This window comes from Abrus precatorius, unplaced genomic scaffold (assembly GCF_003935025.1).
Source record: "Abrus precatorius isolate BTA unplaced genomic scaffold, Abrus_2018 Scaffold10, whole genome shotgun sequence".
In the NCBI taxonomy this organism is placed as follows: Eukaryota; Viridiplantae; Streptophyta; class Magnoliopsida; order Fabales; family Fabaceae; genus Abrus; species Abrus precatorius.
The window spans coordinates 33,520,801-33,547,977 of NW_020874292.1; the positions used below are offsets into that span (position 1 = coordinate 33,520,801).

The window sequence follows — 27,177 nt, forward strand, 5'->3', positions numbered from 1 at the left end:
AACAAGGAAGAATATAATATTATCTAAAGGTTAACTGCACAATCTACATGATAGTGGGTTGTAAAAAATCTATTTCATGAGAACATAAACTTGTGATAAAATCCAATACGATTTTGATTCTTACTACCCAACAAAATTAGTAGAAGACAGAAGAATGAATAAAAGGGAGCAACTACAAATGCATGCAAGCTTAATTGTTGTCTAATATTTACAATTTCAAATTTTGAATTAAAGATACGATTGCTTGGTCGTATATGTTTGTTCATTTTATTGGAAACAACTGTGAATGCGACTCACAAATTCACAATTATTCAACGTAGTTGGCGCCTCAATTTGAAAATTGCGGGTGGGCCATCACAGTTCCCAAACTCTTATTCTTTTAATAATAATAATAATATTATTATTATTATTATTATTATTCCAAACTCATTTTATGAAAAATATATTAAGTAAACCGCAAATTTTTATTGTATCAAATTTTACTTTATCATACAACAACGAATTCTTATTGAAATTTTTTAAAGAAAACAACACTATTAAACAGTTATAAATTAGCACTATAAATGTTATGCCATGCACAATTATAGTCACCGAATGGCAACTTCAATATAACCCGTGCATTGGTTCTCTTTGATTTCAATAAAACAGCACAATTAGTTTTACTAAAGGAACAGCCTCACGGTCATGTTATAGTATTTATGTTATTTTTTGCTGATTATAGTATAAATAGAAATATATTCATTTTTTACTGATTTTAATTATTTTCTCTGGGTAAGGTACAACCTTGACAATACATACACATATATATATATATATATACACACACACACGATATTAATGAAAGAGGAGGTTAGTTATTAATAATTAATTAATACCAAAAAATTAAAGGAAATTTCTAATTAGATTAAAAAAATTCTTAAATTCATGTCACGTGACTCTCGCCGGAGAGAAGAATATGCCAAAAGAATTTATAAGCTTACATACCAAAAACTGTATTTAAAACTTAGAATGATTGACGGACACAGCGGATAATACATAGCAAAATAATAATAATAATAATGTTATGAAAGAAAAGTGAAATTTTATTAAATTCGATGAGTGGAGAGAAGGTAAGGAAGAGAGATACATGATAATTGATACGTAGATACTGGCACATGTAGTGTAGATGCAAAGTTAAGTATATTTGCACATTGAAAATGAAGAATGAAGAAGGTGGCATAACATATGGGACAGCTAAGCCTTTAATCATATAAGACATTCCCTGCATTTTTGGAACAATGTAATTGTTACCTTTTCCTTAACTTGCTTCATGTGCCATTTACCTCTTCATCTTCTTGTTTTTCAACTTTATTGAGACATTATACAAATGTTTGCTTCTTAATTACTTGTTCTTTTTATTATTATTGTTTTATATGATGAAGATGTTTTTGGGCCAAATTATTAGCTTAATTGAGATTAAATCATTCTCTTTAAAACGTTAAAGGTACTTTTCATATCAACTTTGTACCTTGAATGAATTAGTGCAATTTAGTCTTTCTGAAATGAAATCATGAATCTGAAAAAACGTTTCAATAATTGAAAAAAGAAAGAAAAGATACTGAACTAAGTATTTGTTTTTCTTGAGTACTGGAATTAAATTTACCTCTTTTACATATTATACTCATTTAAGGATAAAAGCGTGCAAAAATAAAATTTATCAAGGGTAACAAAAGGTAAGAATAGATTGTATTAAGGTCTATCATGAATAAAATGGTGTATAGTAGTATTATACTAAAAAGTGAAATGAATTCAGATCCATTTTTTACTCAATATTGAGAAGAGTAAACCAAATACATATTTTATACCATAGAGATTCATTATTATTTGTATTGGAATTTATCATTTTTTAAAAATATTTCATTTTATTTGGACTCGAGTAGAATAAAACTATTAAAAATGCAAATTTCTCACTGTCGAATTCTAGTAGAATTATATTAAGATTTGAATTTAAAATTACTAAAGAAGATAAAACAGTCTTCCACCAGCTAATAAATTCACTCAATGATGTTCCTATTAAATTAATACATCTTTTGAATACGTGGAAGATTTTGTAAACTTTTAAGACTTAATGGATCTTTCATTAAAAAAATAAAAGAAAAGAAAAGACTTAAAGGGTTATTTAGCTGTGAATTAATACACAATTTGGGAGTATTTACAAAATTAAATTGCAGTTTGTTATTCCTAATTTGACTTGACATTACATTTTCATGAGGCTTAAAAAGTGACATTTACGTAACCATCTTATGATACATTTTATTTTAAATCTGAATCACATAATACTAAAAACAATCGTTATCGATTACTAGAAAAATAAATATCAGGTAGTATAATTGTCTTTACAGGTATGTCCTCTTTTTTCAACGACTATTATTTTATTAGTATAATTGTCGTAAACTTGCATCAACAAAATAATAGAATTATAATAAGAGTTGATGTACAAATAATATATATTATCAATAAAATTAGCATCTAATATAATATATTACACTAATTATTACTGTAAAACTTTATAATTTTTTTACGAAATAAAAATATACTATTAGATACTAGTCTAATGTCAAACCATTAAAATATGACTTTTTTTTGGCAGTGTAAGTTAAAATACAAATATTATCATCAAGCGGTGTTAGTCACTACTCACTTATATGTAAAGTGGCGAAAAATATATTCATAATTAGTGTCCGATGAATAAGATTGACTTTTATTTAGAAAATTAGAGAAAAAAAATGTAAAAAGAGTAAATTGTAATGTGCAATTTCTTTTATTGGTATTTGATACCAGCATTGCTATTTAATGAAAGTATTTGGTACCAATTTTATCAAAATTAAAAATAATCAAAAGTATGTTTGTTTTAAGTTGATGGGAAGATTGAGAAAAGTTATCAACCAATCGCATCTTACAAAATGTTAGGTACGAATTTAGTATTACTCTCAGAGTTTTTCAATTGATAATTTGATATTCTCAAAAGTAAAAAAATGAAATAAAATTATCAAATCATCTTACCTGCTGCAAACTTGTGTGAAAAATGACAATATCAAGAATTAGATGGAAAGAAAAAATCTTAAAAATTATGCATTTTTACCATTATTATTTCGAAAAGGCAAAATTAAAAGAATATGCGAACCGGTGGGTAAGGTGCAGAAATGGAAAAAATTCAAATTAGGAAAATAATAATAACTGAGATAAATACGCGCATGAAATTAAAATAAATTACGCATGTATCTACATATATATAAATTATTTATATTTGTCTGTTTTGTTCAATTCTTTTGTTTTGAAAGAGGTAGCGGCAATTCCTAGAGAGAGAGAAAGAGATTGGTGAAGAAGATAACAAGCTCTGTTCACAGAGAAACACAACTCTCTCTCTCTGTAAGTTTTCGTTTTGGCTTCTTTTATATTCTTCTTATTCTCTCTCTTAATTTCTCTCACTTTGACTTTGCTGTTAAAAATGGGTTCTTTTTGGGTTACAGAGTTTGAGTTTTGAATTTGAGAAGGGTGCAAATGAATTGGATTTGATGACCTCAACTTTGTTCAGCTTCTCCTCTTGTTTTGGTTCATTTCCAACACCACCCGGTACTCAATCTATTATCCACCCCCTTTTTATTATTTGAATTAAATTTTGCAATATAATTTTTTATTCACCTGTATTTGATTTTTTTTTTTTTTTTAAATATGGGTTGGGTTCCGTTTCATTTGAATTTATGTTAATTTACTTTTATTTTTTATTTAATTTTTTCTGGGTTAAAGATGATGTTGTCGAGAATGGAAGCTGGTAAGAAGAGTGGTGGAGGGGGTTCTGGTAGTCAGAAGAAGTTGTTAAAGGATGTTGAAACCATAAACAAAGCTTTGTTCTTGGACAGAAACTTTACAAGGAATTCAACATCTAGTTCAAATTTTCGATCTAAATCCGCTGGGAAACCCCAGTTACCTGATCCCAAATCAAGGTCTAAAGCTAGTACTAATAATAATGGTGATGATAGCTTTCAGAAGGATAAGAAATCCATATGGAATTGGAGGCCCTTAAAGGCCCTTTCTCATATCCGCAATAAGAGGTTCAATTGTAGTTTTTATCTCCAAGTCCATTTGATTGAAGGGTTGCCTTCCACTTTTGATGATGCTAGCCTTGCTGTGTTTTGGAAGAGGCGCGACGGGGTCCTTGTGACCCAACCGGCAAAGGTGACTCAATGTGTAGCTGAATTTGAAGAGAAGTTGACGTACACTTGCTCGGTCTATGGCAGTAGGAGTGGACCTCACCATTCTGCAAAGTATGAAGCAAAGCATTTTTTGCTCTATGCTTCTCTTCTCAGTGCGCCGGAACTTGATTTGGGGAAGCACCGGGTAGATCTCACAAGGTTGCTTCCTCTCACTCTAGAGGAGCTTGAGGAGGAGAAGAGCTCAGGGAAATGGACTACTAGTTTTAGATTAACAGGAATGGCCAAGGGCGCTGTGATGAATGTCAGTTTTGGGTATACGGTGGTTGGTGATAACACTAATGCTACTAGAGATAGCCATAATGCTCCTAATGTATTGACTTCAAGACAGAATAGTCTTGCTTTGACGAGGACAGAAGTTAAATCCAGACAGTTTGATGGAAGCAGCAGCATGAGACGTGTTGGAAGTTTACAAGGCTTTCCTAGTCAGTACTCATCTCAAGCTCCAGATGAGGTAAAGGATCTTCATGAGGTACTGCCATTGTCTAAGTCAGCACTCGCCAGCTCAATTGACACCTTATATAAGAAATTTGAGGAAGAAAAGACATGTAGTCTTCAACACGATGAACCAGAACTTGATGTGTTCAAAGAAAATCTTGGGCCAATCAAACAAGATGCCTATGCTTCATCTGATCTTGGAAAAGAAAAGCCCGAAGAGCATGTGATTGACGATGGAAAAACATGTTCAGTGCATGACAAACCTGAAATCAATGTATTTCAAGAAAACCTGGAGACAGGTCCACCGGATGGCTCCCCTTTACCTGATTCTGGAAAAGAGAACCCTGAACTGTGTCAAGGTAATGAATTTTTTGTTGTTGATAAGGGCATTGAACTGTCACCAAATGAACCCGTTAAACTAGAGGAATCTGACATAACTGGTCCTGAGGACGCTTCTAAAGTTGATACCACCTGTACCCTTGGTATATCAGATATACAAGTATCTTCTGATGACAGTGTTAAATGTGATTTTCTGGATGAGGCAAATGATAGTTCTACGGATCAGGCTGTGGCAGAGGAGTTTACTAGCAAAGAGGAGGGCTTTGACACTCATGAGCTGCTCCTACAAGAACTTGAATCTGCTTTAAATAGTGTCTCAAATTTGGAGAAAGTGGCACTGGAATCTCCCAAAACTACAGAAGCAAAATCTGAATATAAGATGAAAAAGTCATATAGTTTGGACGATGTTACAGAATCAGTTGCCAGTGAATTTTTAAGCATGTTAGGCATAGATCATAGTCCAATGGGCTTAAGTTCTGAAAGCGAGCCAGAGTCTCCAAGAGAGCTCCTTTTAAGACAATTTGAGAAGGAGGCTCTGGATGGGGGTTTTTCTTTGTTTGATTTTAACGCAGACTATGATAATGAAGGAGATGACGACTATGGTGCTTCTACTGCATCTGAGCAGTGGAACTTCTCTGAAGGTGTTAGGTCATCATCCTTTTTGCAAGATCTGCAGGAGGAGCATCTAGTTGAGTCTCAGGACTTGAGGAGCAAACAGAGGGCTCAGATACTAGAAGACTTGGAGACAGAAGCCTTGATGCGTGAATGGGGCTTGAACGAGGAGGCTTTTCATCATTCTCCTCCCAAAGATTGTGCTGGTTTTGGAAGTCCGATTCATATGTCACCTGAAGAGCCTCCTACATTGCCTCCTCTTGCTGAGGGATTGGGCCCTTTTCTTCAGACAAAAGATGGTGGTTTTGTACGGTCTATGAATCCCTCACTTTTCAAGAACAGTAAAAGTGGTGGGAGCTTAATCATGCAGGTATCCAACCCTGTTGTGGTACCTGCAGAAATGGGTTCTGGAATCATGGAGATTATGCAGTGTTTGGCTTCAGTGGGAATTGAAAAGCTCTCAATGCAGGCCAAGGAGTTGATGCCCCTGGAAGATATCACAGGGAAGACAATGCAACAAGTAGCATGGGAAGCTATGCCTGTCTTAGAGGGAACTGAGAGGTTAGTCTGTGCTGTTTGTATCACTGGTCTTGGAGTGAGTTCTTAGTAACCATTCCTTTACTGATTGAATTTTTCTTTGCTTTATGTAGGCAATGCCATTTGCAGCATGATTCAATGACAGGGAAAGATATTGCTTGTCTGCAAAGGGACTTGAAAGGAACACCATCTGCGACAAAGTCTGGTAAGCTTAGTTCAAGTTCGGTGGCCAACCAAACAGGCTCAGAGTTTGTCTCATTGGAAGGTCTTGCTCCATTGGCTATGGATAAAATTGAAGCACTTTCAATGGAGGGTTTGAGAATACAATCTGGGATGTCAGAAGAGGAAGCACCTTCAAACATCATTGCTCAATCCATTGGGGATATTTCAGCTCTCCAGGGCAAGGGGTTTGATGATAGTGGGACCCTTGGCCTGGATGGAGCTGCTGGTTTGCAATTGATGGACGTAAAAGACAGTGGTGATGGTGTTGATGGGATAATGAGCCTATCATTAACTCTTGATGAATGGATGAAGCTGGATTCTGGTGAGATTGATGATATAGATAATATTAGTGAGCATACGTCCAAACTTCTTGCAGCCCATCATGCTAATTCTTTTGACTTCATTCGTGGGAGTTCAAAGGGAGAGAGGAAACGGGGCAAAAGCAGAAAATGCGGTTTGCTAGGAAACAATTTCACCGTGGCATTAATGGTGCAACTCCGTGATCCTCTGAGAAATTATGAGCCGGTTGGAACTCCAATGCTTGCTCTCATACAAGTTGAGAGAGAGTTCATTCTCCCAAAGCAGAAAATTTACAGCAGTGTGTCTGAGATCAGAAACAACAACAATGAGGATGATGAGAGCGAGATAGTGGCAAAAGTGGAGATCAAGGACACCAATTTAGAGGAGAAATTTTCTGAAGAGGAAGAGAGCATTCCTCAGTTCAGAATTACTGAAGTCCATGTGGCAGGTCTGAAACCTGAGCCTCAAAAAAAGAAACTTTGGGGCAATTCAAGCCAGCAACAATCTGGTTCGCGCTGGTTGCTCGCTAATGGAATGGGAAGGAGCAATAATAAGCTTTCATTAATGAAGTCTAAGGCTTCATCGAAATCTGGTGGCCCAGTTACCACAAAGGTGCAACCTGGTGACACCTTGTGGAGCATATCATCTCGAATTTATGGCACAAGAGCAAAATGGAAGGAATTGGCAGCACTAAATCCTCATATAAGAAATCCCAATGTCATTATACCAAATGACACTATAAGGCTTAGTTGAAGTCCATTGTTCAGATTTTTATTATCTTTCGGAGTTGTTGATTTCTAAACTCATCTTCAATCAGAAATTTGTGCTGAAGGATTGTTTGGTTGTTAGAGCATCAATGAAATTGTACTGGTCCTTGAATAATTGCAATTTGGAGATACAACATGATGGATTTTGTTGTGGGCACATTTTTTCCTTATGTAAACTCGCTTGTAACTTTTGCATGCATTTATTGTATTTTTGTCATATGGAACCTGTGCTTGTACATTAACATTGGGTAAAATATATTGCAGTTCACAACCAGAAATAGGTGGAGTATTCTTGCACAATGTTAATTAATATTGCAATTGCAAATTTAAGCTGCACCCTTATGGTCTTGTCCCTGTGATTAAAATGTTTGCTGGCAATTACTTTTTGGTCTATGATTTTGAAAGAGCATTTTGCATGTGGGGTTGGTTTTGAAAACTAATCTGAAATGTTAATATTTGTTTTATCTTCTAATTTCAGCGGTACTTTTATAAGCTGTTTATAGTTCCAACAATTGAGTATTATACCATAAATTTTGTAATTTTTTAACTTTATATCAATCAAATTCCCTATTGGGTAAAACAAGTGTCTTCACTGCCACTAATATATGTTTATTACCACTCTTATAAGTGATTTTTGTGTAAAATATCATTATTTTTCTCTTATATATATTAATATATACACACAAATAAATATATGCATTTAACTATTATAATTTAACCATATAGTTATAATTCATAAATATATAAAAGCAAGCTTCTATGTCCATTTTAAAATTACATAATTAATATCCAAGTTTGATTATTATTTTGTTCACTTCAATTTTATCTCCCTCCAACAATAATATATAGTTTTTAAATATCATACATATAAATAAATATGCATATTTATTATAATATTATCATATAATCATAATTGTAAAAAATATTAAAATATTTGTTTATGATATACTACAATAAAATATTATATTAAATTAACCATAAAATAATATATATATATATATATATGATTATTCTATTATAAAATAAAAAAATAATAGTTTATATTTTTATAAAGTTATCTATAACCATTAGTTATTATTTTATTACTATATATTAGTGTGAATTTATAGTAAGAAATGCATTTACAAATTGAAGATAAAAATTTTATTTGATATGCATATATCATGTTAAGAAAAATTAACTTTATTGCTATTATTATTACTATTATTAATTTTATGAATCCGTATTACATAAAAAATATTTCTTAAAAAGGAACGGTGACAATAAAATGCTGTATGACGACGGGGTCTTCATTTTGATATAAAGTAGTTCGGAGAATTGCACGTTCTTATCCATTAACATTATTTAACAATCTTGTCCTCAGTTCCACCAATTCCAGCTACGGTTCAAATCAATCAACGCTAATTAACAATTAGTGCTGTAGGTATATGTAAGATGATAATATCCCGTAATTCCACAGATCTAATCACGTTGACGTTGACCACATCACCATGTTAAGTCAATTTCTTTATGTTAACTAAGTATGAGGGTCTGCAATTCCTACCATTTGCTACTGCTACCATTTTCTCTCCTCTAATTTGATCAATCATGGCGGAAGCACTTGTGGGTGGAGCTTTTCTCTCTGCTTTCATTAACGTTGTTTTGGAGAGGGTGTCTTCAGCTGAGTTTGTGAAGTTGATCCAAGGAAAGAAGCTTGACCAAGACTTGCTGCAAAGGTTGAATAATGCTCTCTGTGCAGCTGAAGTTCTGCTTATTGATGCTGAGCAGAAGCAAATCAATAACCCAAGTGTCAAGAACTGGCTCCATAATCTCAGGGATGCTGTCTACGTAGCTGATGACTTGTTAGATCGTGTTTTCACCCAAGCTGCAACTCAGAAGAAGGTTAGTAACTTTCTCCCTCGCTTTCTTCATTTCCAAGATAGGGAGATTGTCAATAAGATGGAAGAGGTTGTTAGAAGAATAGAAGATATTGAAAATCGCAAGTATATCCTAGATCTCAAACACATTACCAGGGAGAACTTCTCTTGGAGGACTCCCTCTACTTCTCTCGTCAAAGGGAATATATATGGCAGGGAGAATGACCAAGATGCAGTTACTCATATATTGAAAGATGATACTGATGATCAAATATCTGTGATCCCTATTGTGGGTATAGGTGGTGTTGGAAAAACCACTTTAGCCCAATGGGTGTATAATAATGAAAATTTGATGAAGGAGTTTGATTTGAAAGCATGGGTTTGTGTTTCTGAAGAATTTGATATTGTTAAGACTACAAAGACTATAATAGAGTCACTTACCTCTGGTGTTTGTAAGAAGATGGATTTAGATTTACTTCAACTTGATTTGAAGGAAAGAATAGCAGGAAAGAAATTCTTTTTTGTTCTGGATGATGTTTGGAGTGATGATTATGATGGTTGGAGTAGTTTTAAAACACCTTTTCAATATGGGATTAAGGGAAGTAAAATTCTCGTGACAACTCGTAGTGAAAAGGTTGCTGCCGTTGTCCAAACTTGCCTACCTTACCATGTAAATCATTTGTCCGATGAACAGTGTTGGTCAGTGTTTGCAGATCATGCGTGTTTTCCCAAAGCTAACGGGAATTTGATTCTAGAAAACATTGGTCGGGAGATTGTTAAGAAGTGCAAGGGATTACCTTTAGCAGCGCAAACACTTGGAGGCCTTTTGCGAGCAAAACACAATATCAAGGATTGGAATGCTATACTCACTAATGAAATGTGGGGGTTTTCTGCTAACGACAGTAAGATCATTCCAGCATTGAGAATAAGTTATTACCATCTCCCTCCACCTTTAAAACGTTGCTTTGCTTATTGTTCTCTTTATCCCAAGGATTATAAATTTGGAAAAGATGAATTAATCTTATTATGGATGGCAGAAGGTCTTTTAGAGCAACCAAAGAAAGGAAAGACTTTAGAAGAAGTAGGTGCTGAATATTTTGATGAATTAGCTTCCAGATTATTTTTCAAACAACTTGAAAATGATAATGACAATCATTTCGTGATGCATGATCTCATGCATGACCTTGCGATATCTGTTGCTGGAGACTTCTATTTTAGGTCAGAAGAACTTGGGACGGTTGACAAGATTAAGATTCATACTCGTCATCTGTCTTATGGAAGGTTGAGTCATCCAATCTCAAAAAATTTCAATGCTATTGATGAATTAAAATTTTTAAGAACTATTTTGCAAGTTGATTTCTCACGTCCTTCGTTCAGCTTTGAAAGTGCCATTTTGATCATACTATCAAAGTTTAATTACCTAAGAGTTTTGTCATTCAACAGTTGTCGGGAACTTGATATATTGCCTGATTCTATAGGTGAATTGATCCATCTACGTTATTTGGATCTCTCTCAGACAAGTATCAAAACATTGCCAGAATCATTGACCAAATTGTACCATCTACAAACACTGAAGCTGTATGAATGTTATAGTCTAACTATGTTGCCAAGTGGCATGCAAAATCTTGTGAACTTACGACATCTTGATACAAGAGAAAGTTCTTTGAAAGAGATGCCTGGGGGAATGAGCAAACTAAAACATTTGCAGTTTTTAAGGGAATTCGTCGTGGGCAAACATGAAGATAATGGCATAAAGGAATTAGGAGGCCTTTCAAATCTTCACGGATCATTGCTGATTCGTGACTTGGAAAATGTTACTGACAGTGGTGAAGCAGCAGAGGCAAGAATAATGGATAAGGCTTTCATAAAAAGGTTGTCCTTGCGGTGCTCTAGGGATAGTGATTTGAATACAACCTCATCGCATGCTGAAAGAGAAGTATATGACAAGTTACAACCTCACAATGGCCTAGAATATCTATTCATCGTGAACTACAGGGGTACGAGATTTCCAGATTGGGTAGGACATTCTTCCTACCACAGTATGACTGAAGTATGTCTCAGCTCTTGCAGGAATTGTTGTATGCTTCCTTCACTTGGACAACTATCCTCTCTCAAGTCCTTGCGGATTCATAATTTTGATGGGCTTAAGACTGTTGGTACCGAATTTTACAAGAACGATAATGGTCATTCTTCTTTAGAAAGACCCTTTTTGTCCTTGGAGTATCTGTCATTTCAAAATATGCCATGTTGGGAGGAGTGGTATTCGTTTAAAGATGAAGCTTTTCCTAAACTTAAATATCTTAGAATAGATGATTGTCCCAAATTGAGGGGACAGTTGCCTGAGCACCTTCCTGCTTTAGAAACACTACAGATTTACAGATGTGGTGATCTTGTTTCTTCTCTCCCTCGAGCTCCCACAATTCGCCATTTAACTATATCCAAAAGCATCAAAGTAAGGTTTGAAGAGTTACCAATGTCAGCGCACAATTTGTCAATTAATGGGTGCGACATGGTGGGATCCATGTTTGGGGCCTTTGCTATAACCCAACCTAACTGTCTCCGTGATTTAAGAATCTCTGATTGTTCGCTTGCAGTATCGTTTGTGGCGGATTGTTTACCAGAATGTTTGAAAAGACTGCGCATCTGGAATTGTGGAAAACTAGAATTCCCGAAGCAACAACATGAGCTGTTAGAATCGCTGGAAATCACCAACAGCTTTGATTCACTCTCATCTTTCCCATCAGAAGTGTTTCCTAATCTCAAGTATCTGACAATCTACAAATGTAAAAATCTGGAATCTCTGTCGGTGGCACAGTCACAGGTTTCTAATCTTCACAGTCTCAGCATTAGTGAGTGCCCCAATTTAGCGTGGTTCCCGACAGAAGGGTTTGCTGCACCCAACTTGACTGGATTTGGTGTCAGCAACTGCGACAAGTTGAAGTGGCTGCCTGGTCGCATGAATACTCTGCTTCCGAAGTTGAAAGATCTGTCAATAAGGGATTGCCCTGAAATCGAAGCATTTCCTGAAGGGGGTCTCCCGCCAAACCTGACAAAGCTTAATATCGATAATTGTGAGAAACTACTGAGATGTCTGTCATCAACGGGGGGGCTTCAGGGTCTCACTGATCTTAGCATTGGATGTAAGAGTGGGAAGTCATTCCCTTTGTTGCCACAGCTTCCCTCTCTTACCGCTCTGGGACTGTATGAATTTGAAAGTATGGAGACATTGGATTGCAAGGGCCTATCCCATCTCACCTCCCTTCAAGTTTTGAACATCTCAAACTGCTCCAAGCTGAAGAGTATAGTGGGAGAAAGGCTGCCTCCCTCTCTGTTAAAACTCCAAATATATGAAACCCCTTTGCTGGGAAAGCTCTGTCAAGAGAAGCACGTTGAAATTTGGCCCAAAGTTTCCCACATCCGTGGAATTGAAGTTGATCATAGATGGATTAAGTGACTTAGGGTTACCAACAGCAACAGGTATTTTGTCCATCTACACTTCCCATTTCAATCATTTTCTGCATCTTTTTCATTATCTTTAATATTTAAAGAAGAAATATCATTTTCTATACACCCAACTTATCAATCAAGTTCAAATCTTTTCTGTCCAAAAAGACTCAAGGATATTTTTCACGTCTTTTTCTCTCTACGTTGAAATTACTTCTGGAATTTGTATAATTAATTGAAACTGACAGTAACAAGCAAATTTATTTACAAACTTTTTTTCTTTTCTGCCAGTTTTATTTTTTTCTAGAAGTGCAAAAGATTTGATGCCGAACTTTGTCTGATTCCAGCGAAAACTATTGCATATCATCCTTTGACTTGCAAGAAGAAATGAACGTACAGGCATGGAGTTTACAAAGTCAAGAAATAATAAATAAATTGTGATAAAGAAAATTCGATAACAAATTAAGGAAGTTTAGTCGGCACTCAGCAGTGGTTGTTTCTTAAACCATGTTTTTCAAATTAGAAAAGGTGACTGGGTGTTCCCTTTAGTTCAATGTGCTTTACTTGATTTATTTCATCGAAATTCATATTGGAAATTGTGTTTCTAGGTATCACGGCTACCTGTTCAGATAAGTTATTTTCGTTGGAGGATATACCCCTATTGATGGAGCTGAAGAGGGCTTTTGATTTTACTGTCGTGATAGAACATCTCAATTGCTGAATATTTACTGAGGAAGCTTGGCTTTTGATAATAACGGTACAGCAGACCAACTATAAACAATAACAGTGATGGTTTGATATATTATTATCTTTCTCTGTTGATTTGGCATTTTAAGCTGTTCATTGTACTTCACACGGTTGCATGACATTTCTAATACATTTGTCTATGTATTTTTTGTACCTAGTTGATTGTGAATATCTTATTCATGGCTGTCCATTTTAGTTATGCTATTCGGATGTTACAAGCTGAGGCATCCGTTTTATTTTTTCTTTGCAGGAAATTATAATTCTTTGCCACCTGAACATTTACTTCCATGAAAGAAAAATAGTAAGCGATGATCTTGTTTATGCCTCGGCAATCATCCATAATTGACAGCTAATTCTTAGGACCTCTACCAATGTTCTATTTATTATGTGTTTACAGGACAGTGACTGAAATTTGTTTGTGTAGCATATGGGCATCCTGCTTCCATGTAGAAATACTTTATTGAACATGCTGATTTTAAACAAAATGTGTCATTGTGGTTTAATAAGCAAGACATCCATGAACTATTCCATTGGTTTTAGAAAATGATATAAAAAAGTTAAGCCATCACTTTTTTGAGTTGACACATTTAAAAATACATAGCCTCCGTCTTCATAGCATGAGCTTTGGAGCAAAATAGCATGTAAAACCAATACTAGGCAGTTATTTATGCAAAAGCAACCTTATGGAAAATAGTAAGTTTTGGTGAAACTATTTGTTTAGGTATCTTTTGATTATTTGATGCCATGATACCGTTTTGACAGTGGAACTGCATTCTGTTCAATGTCCTTGTAGTGTGTAATATTCTTGATCATCACAACAATTGCTTATACACATAAAATAAGAATAAAATATTAATCCACTAGCACAATAGAGTTATGTTGTCAAAGAACCGAATGATGTCGTGTGTTTTAAAGAACTGTTAGAAAGCTTTTATTGTACATGAAAACGTTGATTACCATAATGACATGACATTTTTTTGTTTGCTGATTTTGGAACAAGGTTTGCAATGAAAATGAATCAGGTTTTAACTTAATATTTAAAGAAGAAATATCATTTTCTGTACACCCAACTTAATCAAGTTCAAATCTTTTCTGTCCAAAAAGACTCAAGGATATTTTTCACGTCTTTTTCTCTCTACGTTGAAATTACTTCTGGAATTTTTGTAATTAATTAAAACTGAAAGTAGCAAGCAAATTTATTTACAAACATTTTTCTTTTCTGCAAGTTTTTTTTTTTTTTCCAGAAGTGCAAAATATTTTATGCCGAACTTTGTCTGATTCCAGCTAAAACTATTGCATCTCATCCTTTGACTTGCAAGAAGAAATGAACGTACAGGCATTGGGTTTACAAAGTCAAGAAATAATAAATAAATTGTGATAAAAAAAATTAGATAACAAATTAAGGAAGTTTAGTCGGCACTCAGCAGTGGTTGTTTCTTAAATCATGTTTTTCAAATTAGAAAAAGTGACTGGGTGTTCACTTTAGTTCAATGTGCTTTTACTTGATTTATTTCATTGAAATTCATATTGGAATTTGTGTTTTTAGGCATCACGGCTAGCTGTTCAGATAAATTATTTGACAGTAGAACTGCATTCTGTTCAATGTCCTTGTAGTGTGTAATATTCTTGATCATCAAAACAGTTGCTTATACAAATAAACTAAGAATAAAATATTAATCCATTAGAACAACAAAGAGTTATGTTGTCAAAGAACTGAATGATGCCATGTGTTTTAAAGAACTGTTAGAAAGCTTTTATTTTACATGAAAACGTTAATTACCATAATGACATGACATTTTTTTGTTTGCTGATTTTGGAACAAGTTTTGCAATGAAAATGAATCAGGTTTTAACTTAATGTAAAAAGTTATATATATTTGGACATTATATCTTCTGTAAACCAATTTAGCATTTAGATTCATAAAAATTGCTACGTCTTCCTATTGTGATTGTAAGAAACGTAAAATCTCAGCTCAGTAGCTGAAGATTGTGTCTTGATTATACATCTGCTATGCATGTGTTGGCTTCATTAATCAAAGGACTTCCTTATCAACTTTGATGTTACCATGGTTTAGTTAATTCTCATGTTCATTCCTATTAGTAATATTTTTTTTACAGAAATCCTTGTAAGTAACAATTAACTAATATTTACTAACCTTACTCTTTCAGGTTCTTAAAAGCGTGTCTTTACAGCAAGATTTTCACAACTTGTTTGCTGGGACCAGGTAATTTATTGTTTCTACAATAATCAGAGGCTTCATTTACATGGTTAATTATGATTGTGTATAATGCGCAAGCTGAGACATAATGAAATGGGACATTGCACCAAAGTCATTAAGAACTACTTGGCACAGTTCCAAATTCAAAATATTATATACACTCTGCTGTTAAATAATTTTTCTTTTCAGTTTATATAATTGTAATTGTTACTAAAGAGACCCACCTCTGATCAAATAACAATCCCTTGATTTTATCAGTTGGAAGTTTGGGGAGCTCTTGGTGATCAATTTCAACTTCCATGCACAATTGATGGCTCATACACCATAACAATCTCATAATGCCATTGTTGGGATTCTTGGAGACACTTAGTTTTGTAGGAAGAAAGCAATATTTCTATGACTACGAATAATGATCTTCATATTCTCCTACTATGCTTTGATGCAACCTCCCTGTATTTGTTTGCAATTGACTCCGTTTGTTTGTGCACAAAATATTTGTTATTTTTTAAACTTTATAAACATGCATAATGTTAAAATCGTGTCACAAATACGTGCTGGCTGTTCAATTCTCATTTTTTTAATGTAAGTACAAAAAATAATTGGAGTCACATGGTTTTAATAAAAAAATTATACCTACTTTTTTCTTATTTGAAAACATATTTTTCTCTCAGGAGAAATAAATGTGTTACCCTTAATTTATTTTAATATAAATATCATTCTTAACATTGGTGAATAACTGTGTACACCTATGAATGATATTTTATCTTTTTTCTTACAATGTTTAGTATCACCATAATTAATATTGAACATTTTATTATTTATTTTAATGTTTTAGAAAATAGAATGAAATTTTAAAGCACCCTTATTATTGGATTTAGAACCTAATCTATAATTTATATTTCATATTTTAAAGTCATACAAAAATAATATCAAAACCAATGGTCAACTTTCAATAATGCTGACAATCAAATCGAGAGAAAGAAAATTTCTAAAAGATTATTTACTTTAAAAATAGATTTAATGGTTATACATGTTTAATTATTCATCTCTTTTAGGGAGAAATGGTAAATGTTTTAAAACAAGAGAAGTTGAGAGTATAATTTAAAAATCTCTAAGAGGGAAACACAATTTATGCTAAAATAATAATAATAAAAAGCTACTTAAATACCATGAATATGGAAGTAGTAATAACTAGAATTTAATTTATATGAACTTAATTTAATTAAATCTAACCATATAAAGAAAAATGGGAAAGGGAACTAAGCGATTTAGATAGTTTCAATATTCACTCGTTTTGTCCCTTTATTTGATTCATTAAAATCCATTGTCATAAAATTCATTGAAATGGTTCCACATGAGTGGGATAATGACACTTCCGTCAAGCTAGTCGAATTGCTATGTTGAAAATTTGGTGTCAGCATGCAAAATCAGATGAGCAACACTACTTTTTTTTGAGGTCAATAACAAGGACACCACACTTAAGGCTGTCATAGATTTATTAAGATATCATCAAATATAATAATCCACGGACTTCAACCATTCAAACGAAGTAAGATACTATTTTACATTTAACGTGATATAACTTTGAATTTTTACTTATTTCTTTGAAGTAAAATAAAAAAATATGTTTTGTAAGTATTGTTTGAGTTGGATAACTTTCTCTTCCTTAAAATAGGACATTGTTTCTTCCTTCTAAGCCAGCAACTTCGTTGTTGAAACCAGTTCAAAGGAAAGCAACTTTAGCCTGTATAACCAATATTTTTTAGAACGTGTATAGCTAAATAATTTAGTTAAACACCAATTTAGTAAGAAATATATCAAAATAAATTGAGGAGATATTTAGAATAATTGATTTGAATTTCAAAGAGTAACGTATTATTTTTAAAATTTATTTCAATAAGCTTTTTGAAGAGACATGTCTAATTTTTTAAAACTTATTTGAATTTTCTTGTCGCAAATTTATGAATAAAATTTTATTTAATAAGAATTTTTCAAATAAATATTTGATTAGATTACTTATCTAAACACCATAAAAATCTATTTCAATAAACTTCAACATAGAACTATCGAAATAATTTTCTTAAAAAACATATAACCCCATCTAGACACCCCGATAATTATAAGGTTAAACATTTTTCTTAGTATTCTGTTTTTCAATTATATACTTATAAAATATTTAAGAATTTATTTAAAATAAATTATTTATGTACTGTCATGAATACTATCATATTACTTACAATGAATACGTATTCCCTTATCAGTATGTTATCGTGTTATTTGATATATAACATAAAATATTCAAATATAGATTTAATTATTGCTGATTTTATTAATAGACCATAAATCAATGGCTTTATTGATTATGATTATGATTATGATATATGAAGAAAATAATCATTTATTCCACGACCACGATACACTAATGAATTGGAGCCCCATAGGAGTTGCAATGATTCGTCACAGCTTAATCACCCAGCAAAGAAAATTTATTGGGTGCCCTGAATCCTACCACTGTAATAAGAAGTGAAATAAAGAAAATTAAGAGTCTCTTAACAATTATAGCAAAATGTAATCTCATCATTATCAGCACCTGCTTCCCCTCCTCCGAGGATGCTACTGCTGGCCACAGCTCGAAGCATCACACTTCTAACTATTAGCGGAGAAAATTTCTATTTGGGTTTGTAAGATAGTGTACCTTGGATTTTATTCTTGACTTTTACAAAACTTTTGCTCTAATCCTTAACAACAAAATGTTGTAAAATTTCATTTATTTTAATCTTTAAATCTAGTAACAAAAATGTAGTTAAAAGAAGGTAGTAGATAAAAAATTTATAATATTTCACAAAGTGACTAAATTAAATTTTATAAAGACAAATTAGAAGTCCACAGCGTTCACTATTCAGGTATATAATGTATTTTCCTCAGTATAATAAACTACTACTCTATAGTGCCTCATGTTACAAGATCTCAAACATTAAAACCCTAGTTATGGGACTATATCCATTAGTATCTAACATTTTTTTCCCAGTTCATCTATAATTTGGCCAATTTCTCTCTTCGTTCAGGAAATATTTGGCATGTTATATTAGCTTATCAGTGTTTCTAAATCTAGAAGCACTATAATGCTCTGAAAATCTGAGTTAAAATGTGTAACTTAAGCCAACTTGGGTCGTATTTTCAAAGCTGATGTGGATGCCATGCTGCCACGCGGATAGATCATAAATCTGATCAATCCAATGTAGCATTCTAGCAAACATGAAAGAAAATTGAGAATATATAACAAATGAAGCCTGCTGCACAAATATGTTATCAGGTGCTAAGAAAAATATATATCCCAATGCAGGGCAAAGGTTAGAGAAGTTCATACCCTGCAAACTATCAAATATTAAAACACTTTTATCCACATAAGTTAACATGACCAAACTAGTGAATACCTACGACGCACCAACATGGCACAAAACAGAATGTCTAAGCAACTAACTAGTTAGCAGTCCAGCAGATTTACAGGGGTGAGAACCAACCCACATCCCTATGATATCAAGGCCGTGCTCTCTTATTGCTGCAAGAGGGGCACTTATACTGTTTGATGTGCTCGGCTCGGGCAGGAGTGATCTTCACACACTTGCCATGAAACCATTTCTCACATATGTCACAACAAATCCAAAACTCATCAGATGCATAGTTCTCCCCACATGCGCCGCACAAGGTATCTCCATGCTCCTCCTCATCTTCTTCGTCCAATCCCTCATCCTCATCCTTTGCTTGCTTTGAGAACTTCCCAGATTCAGATGCTCGCTATTTTTATTTTGTTACAATGAGTAGACAATCATGTAAAAATGACATGTTATGAACGAAATAAATGAACAAGTAAACAGCATGGTAATAACCCTATTTAGCATTATGCTAATTACACATTTCCTACTTCTACTCAGACCAACATATGGATCTACAATAGTGACAAAGCTAGTGTATCTGCCGAACTAGAGTACGACAATGAAAATTGCAATTATGATACCAAAAAATAAATAGAAAAAAAATAATATACAAGGATGAGTAGAGGTAACAAGAAATTTTATTTTACCCCTTTTGAACTGGACTTCGATTTGTTGTCGTTGTGGTTTGAAACTGGTGATTTCTCCTTTACCTGTTTCTTTGCAGATCCAGTCACAACCTCAAATATTGTTGGCAGATCATTAATCATAGTGAACAGGCGCTTCCTGCATGAAGATTTATGCGTAATCACATATCAGGATATAAATCATTAGTATATTAGCTTTTTGAATGAACTTTTGTTTTTCCACATTTTGCCATCTTTGATATACAGCAACATGTAAGTTCTGTATTCCAACACAAACACAAAAAATTTATTGCTAACAGCTTGTTATGTAGATCCTGCACATACAGAAATTTAATTGCTAACAGTTAGTCAGGTAGACCCCTGCAACAATGCTGTGTGTCAAACCCCTGTTTTCTTATAAAGAGAGAAGATTAGAATCTCCTGATGAGTACAATGACTAACAAGTAGGCAAACATGACATTGTTAATGAAATAGTTCAATTGCAAAAACCATTTTGATCCTATAAGGGAAAGATCCAGACACAAATATTGCCTTGCCTATGCTTTTTCACTTCTGCTTTTCCTATTGCAATTGCATAAATAAAACAATGCTCTAATCTACATGAGGTAGACAGATATTGTTAATGTCATATTGACTGTTTGTGTTGACTGAAAATCTTTTCATATAAAACATTCTTATTCAGGCATTATAATTTAAGTCAAACGAATAATCAGATGTTACATACTGCACAGATACAAAAATTAAATCAAATCATTCATAAATTCAAAGTACAAAAGAATGGCTTGCATTCAAATGTTTTCATGCAATGCAGAATATAATTGCTGAAATAATTACACAGAAAATGATTGAAGAAAAAAACTATCATACCTGTCAGCTTTATCAAAACCAAATCTTGCCCCAAAGTAGAAAGCCACTGATAGTAGCCATGCATCACTGTGAACAGCAACTAAAGATAACCAGTCCTTTTCTTGCATCCCATCCCTAGCAAAATTTATGCCCAATGCAGGCTCGGGAAGTTCAGGAGGAACTTCTTCAGCAGGCAAATTAACTTCCCATTGCTCGGTGGGAAATCCATAAAGACAAAGATTCTCCTTTTCTGATGTACAACAGGTAAACAAATAATGCTTCAATAAATTTTACAAAGTAGTTTATTTCTAATAATGTTTTCTGCTTTGCTTATCATTTACAACATAATACAAGAATTTGAACATACAAAAGAGAATGAAATAAGAGAATGGACAAATTTGTTTGATAAAATACAGGATTGGTTAGGAAGATTTCTGAGCTACATGTAAAAGTAAAAAACAAAACAGCTAAATACTATAATGCAATTCAACATCTAATTTTAACTTGCAAATTACTGAGAGATAATGAAGCTGCTAAATAAAGCTAGTTTCAGCTATTAAAACCAATAATATATCATATGCTAGGGAATTAGTCTTACTCATTGAAAGCAAAATAGAAAAACACAAAGATCCAGATCTACCAATTTTTCATTTCCCCAAAGTCATAAATAGAAGTAAACCAAAAGCTTCATTCAGCAAAATTAGAAGATTAAAACCAAGAAATCAAGTAAAATAGAAAATTACAAAAATCCACTTCTAACAATTTTTCATTTCCACATAGTCAAAAATAGAAGTAAACAAAAAGCTTCATTCACCCCATATGTTTGATTCAAAGTCTGTCAAATATCTAAATTAGAAAAGTAAAACCAAGAAACCATGGGCACCTAAACCATAAAAAATAGGAAAAAAGAATATAAAGTGCGAAAAGATATTAAACAAGCTTGTCACTCAAACTCATATAACAAAATTAAAAAATAATGTATACATACAACACAAATAACAAAAAAGGCAAAATACCTTAAATATTATTACTAATAATTTAATAAATTCTTAAAATGATATAAAATAGGTGTGTCATAAGAGGTTATTTCACCCTAGGTGGATGAAGTATATAATGTTACAGATTTCAAAAGACAGAAGTAATACAAACCAAATATTGATTCATTAAAATGTTATCAAAATGGAAAGTAAAGTTTTTCAAGAAAAAATAGAAAAGTGTTATACATTATGCCTTTACCATCAATGATCTTTTAATTGCTAATGGAAGCAAAGGAGAAAAAAACAATGAAAAGGTTAATTTAACATAATTGACAACTATTTGCACCTTTAATTATCCCAAATATCACAAACTTTTAACAGTATCAAACTCATACAAAATAACAACTTAACTACACATCAGTACGACAGCACCCTGTCTATAATGAGCCAAATTCCTAATTCCACTTCCAAAAAACAATCCAGCCCTCAGCATCTATAAACAGAGAGAACTGGCTTTACACAGTAAGAGAGGTAATTGCAGTACCCAGTCCACTCAGCATCCAAGGAGCATGAAAACTTGCATACAGCACCATATCCATGTCGAACATGTATCCATGTCAGACACCTCAGATACTCCTAACCACATTTAGCAAGTTTTTTACGTTCATTTATTTATTTATTTAAATTTTTCATTTTCACACACTAATTCTCTATTTTAATAAAAAATATATGTTTTACACTAATTTTACATGTTATCCCACAGCTGCACATGTTTCATTCTATTATTTCTAATATTAGCTGCATACCCATGTCCATGGTGTAGTTATCTATGTTCTGTGTTGTAACTGTGCTTTCTTTCCTAGGCTCCAGAGCAGAGACCAGACTTTCAATAATCCAATTGCAGCTCCAAGTTCACATCAGCCAAGGCCAAAGGCTTTTCTGGGTTAATTTCAGTAGCACTCCAGAATAGATGAAGATATGATTCAGCAGGTTTTTGTTTCTGGGTTAGAGTTGGGTTGTTGCTGGATTTGGTGCACCAGCTGGGATCATTAAGATGTCAGGTTCCTACAGATTCTGCCCTAGACCAACAAGTTTTCTACTGGGATTGGGATCATTCTATGGTTCAAACACATGGAAATGAACAATTCTACATGTTAAATTGCAAATTTAACACCATTGAAATAGAATCTTAATAAAATAAGAATATTATGGCCTTCCATACTAACCATCTCAAAATATGACTTCACGGGCATACTTATCACTAGTATTGAGCCAAATTTGGATAAAAAACCATAAGCTAGTTTGCAGAGAGACCCTTCAAAGGGTTCAAGAAAAGAATGGACTTTGGCAGCTCACTAATATTTAGTTAGGGGTGTTTGGAAGAGTATTGAGCTTTTCTGGACTTATCACGTCAGATAAGCACTTAAGCTGAAAAGTGAATTTATTTTATTAAGCTTATAAAAGTGGCTTATCACCCTTCTATAAGCTCTTTCTAAGTTATTTAAATAAGCTTCACAATAAAGCATATAGTAATTAATAGCACTCAATATCAGCACTATAGCGTTGTCATGGCACAGAGCAGCCCCCTGGCACTCCCCTGAAGCCTCTAGCATTGCAGTTCAGTGTCGCGGCTGGAGCAGCAGTAATTGTGGCCAATGTCATGACCATCACGGCTGCAATTCACACAGCGGGCAAAAAGCCCTTTTGCCCTCCATTTACTACCATTTGAAGCTGTTTTAGGAGGGCTATAATGGGATCCACACCCCCCTTCCACACACACACACACACATTTCTTGTTCTGGACCTTGTGGGTTTGTTTTTGTGCACAGTGCACCCAATAGCTCTCTGCCCCCTCAACCCATGCTGTTTTACAGACAGAATTCACTTTTCCAGCCAGATTCCAGCAATTCTCATCTCTGGTTGGTCGCCCACTCTATCTCCTCCTAGGCTCACCTCTGTTTGGGTCATTTTCCAGCCTACTCAGTCATTTTCTGGTGAGACTCAATTCTGGCTTGTTAGACATGTGTTAAGTTCACACACTCTAAATTTTGATCATTAATTTAGAATGTCTTTAATTTGAGTATTATTTTATTTTTCAGGAAATGTATATGAGTAGTATAAACTATGTTAAGTGTATGTTAAAACTTCAAAATAGTGGTCATCCTGGTACCTGCTAGTCCATTATAGCATTTTTGGGGTCAACTGCTCCACATGCTATTTGGGATTGACCACCACAAAAAGTAGCAAAATAAGCTTAAATTGTGACATAATCTTTTGTTAAACAAGCACTTAGGTAAGCTATTCACACATGTGTACATCCAACATTACTATAAAAACAGTTACATCCAAGCCAGATTTATTAATAGCTAGCAATAGTGACAATATAACACAGTCTCAGCACAGAGGGACCATTGTCTGCTCCTTGAAAGCCATCATGGAGCATTTTTCATTTGCGGCTGTCACAGCTTAAATAGTGGGCAAAATTGCTGCAAATAGCATGTTAGAGCTGCACAATGCCACTGGGGATTAACAACCCTCGCCCCCCCCCCCTCCCACGTTTGCCCCTCTTCCAGTGTTATTTAGGGGGGTATTGGGGAATAAAAATGAGATTAATCCCAATTTTCAGACCTTAAGGAAAAGTTAGGGCTTTTATTATCTTCATATCCTCTGTTTCAAAACACTACCTCTCTGAACTCTGAAAAGGTTCCCATGTTGGTTTTGTTGCTGACCTTTTCTATTCATTTAGTTATTTACTTGTATTTTTGGCTTAAGACCTGTGAATTTTTACTGTTAATTATGAATATATCATGAGTTTTGAGTAGTATTTTAATTCTTAAGCATTTATATGTTTATGGTATAAATTATATAATCTATATAAAAATATTATAAAAGTGGCCATTCCACTGTGTGTTATACCGCTATAACATTTTTTGGATCAGCTGCTAGGTGCAGCTATCTGAGATTGATAACAATCGTCTAAGCTAAGCTTTTATAAGGGCTTCTTTCTACAAGTTCAAAACCTGGCAAATGAACAATAAAATCAAAAAGCTCAATACGTGGGCTTATTGCAAAGAAAAATCACAAATAAGTTCCTCCAAACAGTTTGAAAATAAAGAAGATAGCTATAGGTCAAAAGAAGAAAAACGTTTACTTCATATAGTTTGGTTTGAGGGTCTGCGAAGGTAAGAACATCATCCATAAATATCAAAGAAAGATGAAAAACAAGTTCACCACTTCACCCCCACAAAGCATCGACGCAAACCAAAATCACTAGCCACCTTCACTAATGTGAGCTCAACAAGTTCAAAATTAAAAGGGAAAAAAAACTGGAACTTACTAGGAAAGAAAAAGGCCAGTTTTCATCACTCACACACAATGCAGTAAAATTAAGTAACCATCACAGCAGAAATCAGACACAGAACTCTTTCCTCCAAAATAATAGAAAAAAAAAAAAACGAGAGTAAAGAGAGGCAAAAAAACAAAAACGAAAGGAGGCAGAAGAGAAGAAAGGGGTAAACCCTAACCAGGATCGCACTGCCGGTAAAACTCCTCAACATCTGCAAAAGGATAAAATAATAAATAAATAATAAAGGAAAAAAGAGAATTAAGAGAGAGAAAGAGAGAGACCAGTGGTGAGGGCTTTAATCATGGCGGTTCTGCGACCCTTGAAGTCTCGGAAAACCTCTTCGACGGTGCGAGGGTTGTAGTGTGCTCCACCGTCCATTACCCCTTTCAGTTTTCAAGTGTTACAAACTGCAAAGACAGATACGTAGAACAACAACTAAGAGGGAAGTGGAAAGTGAAGAGCAAATAAATAAACCATTTTTTTGCAGTTCTTCTAATAAATTTATTTTTTAATGTTCTAATAGTTTAATATACTTTTTCTGTTTATACTCTATATTATATCTAATAAATTATTATATAATTACCTAACCAGATTCATCTCTTATATTTATTTTAAATGTTTATTTATAGATAAATATTTATTGAACTTTTTAATTAGGTATTTTAATATTCATATATAATTTTAAAAAAATAAACACTATTTATAACAAGCAAAACACAAATAACGAACGGGGTGTTATAAAAACAATTTGGAAAATATAGTGTTTTCTAAATAAAATTGATATTTTTTTAAATCAAAGATAATTATGTTAACGGATAAGCGTGTACCATATGTACTTTTAAAATATTAAAAAAAATTATTTAGAAAATGTTAAAAAGAATCTTAATTTTATAATTAAATTTTACTATTGACTTTATTCATATTAAAATATAAGTTAAGTAAATGAAACGTTCATGTACCAATTTTTATATATGAATTAGAATATTATATATTATAATTCAATATTTTATAGTCTATAAAATTATGATCTATATAAAAAAAATATAGTGATATTATAAATGCACAATAGTTTACAAAATAACTATAAAATAAAATATTTTGAATGAGAAAAAAAAATATATATATATATATACTTTATTTTACTTTTTCTATATGACCATTTTTAAAAAAAATAATGGTCTTTTCTTGTAAAATATTTAATAATTTTTTCATTTGTGACAAACAGAGTTGGCAGCAGAAGCACCCAAAGTAGAATCAATGGAGTAGATATAAATAGGAAAGTTTAAGTTTAATGACATTAAATGAAAGTAAAATTTTTAAGATATAATATTTTTTAGAAATACAAAACATTTTAAAAAAAACTATTCTCGTTAATAATTAGTTCTGTGTAAAATTTAAAATTAAAATTAATTAAAAATTATGTTTTAATTACATTTTTTCTTGCTATAATAGATTTTTGTCACTCCTTTGTTAATTTTATTTTCAAATTTTAGATATCAAAATTGTTATTTTATTTAATTTTTTTATTTTGTATAAACTGTATTTTTATATTTACAAAAAAAATTCTTATTATTTTATATAAATTTTTAAATTTAAAATTTAGCAATTTTTTTATATTTAAAAACTATCAACGTTTGTCATCAAATAAATATTTTTCTTTTTACCTCCTTACAATTAACTCTCAAATAATGAAGCTCTAATAAATTTTTTGCTTCTTTTCTTAAAATTAACTCTTAAACAAAACCAAAGTTATGTTTAAATAATTATTAATAATATTATTTTATTTAAACAAATATTTATTGTATTTTATTTCTTGAATATAATAAATATTTTTAAAAAAATTAATATTTAAAATATTGAAATAGAATTTTTAAGGTTAATAACAACTAAAAAATTATTATTTATTCAGTTTATTATATACATCAGATGCAAGCAGTAAATTAATTGAAATATTAAAAAGAAGGGGTAAGCAGCATAAAAGAGAGAGAGGAAAGATGATAAAGCAAATGGACTAGTGTCCAATGTCAATACTTCCCCAACGAATGAAGACAAGAATAATAATAATTATTCTCATATTTGTTGTATGAAAGTATTCTCTTATTCAACTTTTGTACAAAAGGTAAAAATCATTTAAATATGTTTTATTTCTATATATAGTTGGAAATTGAATTAATTAATACAATTAACATTTTTAATTATT

At 32.7% G+C, this 27,177-nt stretch overlaps 3 protein-coding genes across 7 annotated transcripts; 2 read left to right on the forward strand and 1 right to left on the reverse strand.

Annotated features, from left to right (window-relative positions):
• The first annotated feature begins 3,297 nt into the window (after positions 1 to 3,297).
• Positions 3,298 to 7,840, forward strand: LOC113867168 (protein PLASTID MOVEMENT IMPAIRED 1-RELATED 1-like). 3 transcript variants are annotated; one of them, XM_027502278.1, is made up of 4 exons: positions 3,298 to 3,408; positions 3,510 to 3,612; positions 3,787 to 6,200; positions 6,290 to 7,743. In XM_027502278.1, exons 3-4 carry the CDS (start codon positions 3,787 to 3,789, stop codon positions 7,449 to 7,451), a joined length of 3,576 nt encoding a protein of 1,191 aa, XP_027358079.1. In that variant the 5' UTR covers positions 3,298 to 3,408; positions 3,510 to 3,612; the 3' UTR covers positions 7,452 to 7,743. The 3 variants fall into 3 exon arrangements, with proteins under 3 accessions (XP_027358079.1, XP_027358070.1, XP_027358086.1); XM_027502269.1 differs by having other exon boundaries at positions 3,316 to 3,408; positions 3,510 to 3,591; positions 6,290 to 7,840; XM_027502285.1 differs by having other exon boundaries at positions 3,316 to 3,408; positions 3,510 to 3,591; positions 3,787 to 6,204; positions 6,306 to 7,618.
• Positions 7,841 to 9,031: 1,191 nt separating this feature from the next.
• Positions 9,032 to 16,273, forward strand: LOC113852653 (putative disease resistance protein At3g14460). The gene is made up of 6 exons (XM_027482983.1): positions 9,032 to 12,798; positions 13,113 to 13,293; positions 13,374 to 13,522; positions 13,763 to 13,813; positions 15,681 to 15,736; positions 15,989 to 16,273. Exon 1 carries the CDS (start codon positions 9,053 to 9,055, stop codon positions 12,773 to 12,775), a length of 3,723 nt encoding a protein of 1,240 aa, XP_027338784.1. The 5' UTR covers positions 9,032 to 9,052; the 3' UTR covers positions 12,776 to 12,798; positions 13,113 to 13,293; positions 13,374 to 13,522; positions 13,763 to 13,813; positions 15,681 to 15,736; positions 15,989 to 16,273.
• Positions 16,274 to 19,009: 2,736 nt separating this feature from the next.
• LOC113867230 (PHD finger protein ALFIN-LIKE 4-like) lies at positions 19,010 to 25,427 on the reverse strand. 3 transcript variants are annotated; one of them, XM_027502397.1, is made up of 5 exons: positions 25,259 to 25,427; positions 25,156 to 25,188; positions 20,676 to 20,904; positions 19,812 to 19,947; positions 19,010 to 19,525 (listed from the first exon to the last, which is right to left on the reverse strand). In XM_027502397.1, exons 1-5 carry the CDS (start codon positions 25,353 to 25,355, stop codon positions 19,268 to 19,270), a joined length of 753 nt encoding a protein of 250 aa, XP_027358198.1. In that variant the 5' UTR covers positions 25,356 to 25,427; the 3' UTR covers positions 19,010 to 19,267. The 3 variants fall into 3 exon arrangements, with proteins under 3 accessions (XP_027358198.1, XP_027358206.1, XP_027358216.1); XM_027502405.1 differs by having other exon boundaries at positions 19,103 to 19,495; XM_027502415.1 differs by lacking the exon at positions 25,156 to 25,188 and having other exon boundaries at positions 19,103 to 19,525.
• Positions 25,428 to 27,177: the final 1,750 nt, after the last annotated feature.

Bases quoted from the DNA above. Each gene is read 5' to 3' on its own strand.
- LOC113867168 (XM_027502278.1), top strand. From the start codon at position 3,787: ATGATGTTGTCGAGAATGGAAGCTGGTAAGAAGAGTGGTGGAGGGGGT. The intron at 6,201-6,289 runs GTTAGTCTGTGC...TGCTTTATGTAG, and splicing joins GTCTTAGAGGGAACTGAGAG to GCAATGCCATTTGCAGCATG.
- LOC113852653 (XM_027482983.1), top strand. From the start codon at position 9,053: ATGGCGGAAGCACTTGTGGGTGGAGCTTTTCTCTCTGCTTTCATTAAC.
- LOC113867230 (XM_027502397.1), bottom strand. From the start codon at position 25,355: ATGGACGGTGGAGCACACTACAACCCTCGCACCGTCGAAGAGGTTTTC. The intron at 20,905-25,155 runs GTTAGGGTTTAC...GTTGTACATCAG, and splicing joins TTACCGGCAGTGCGATCCTG to AAAAGGAGAATCTTTGTCTT. The intron at 19,526-19,811 runs GTAAAATAAAAT...AAATAAAAATAG, and splicing joins CGAAGTCCAGTTCAAAAGGG to CGAGCATCTGAATCTGGGAA.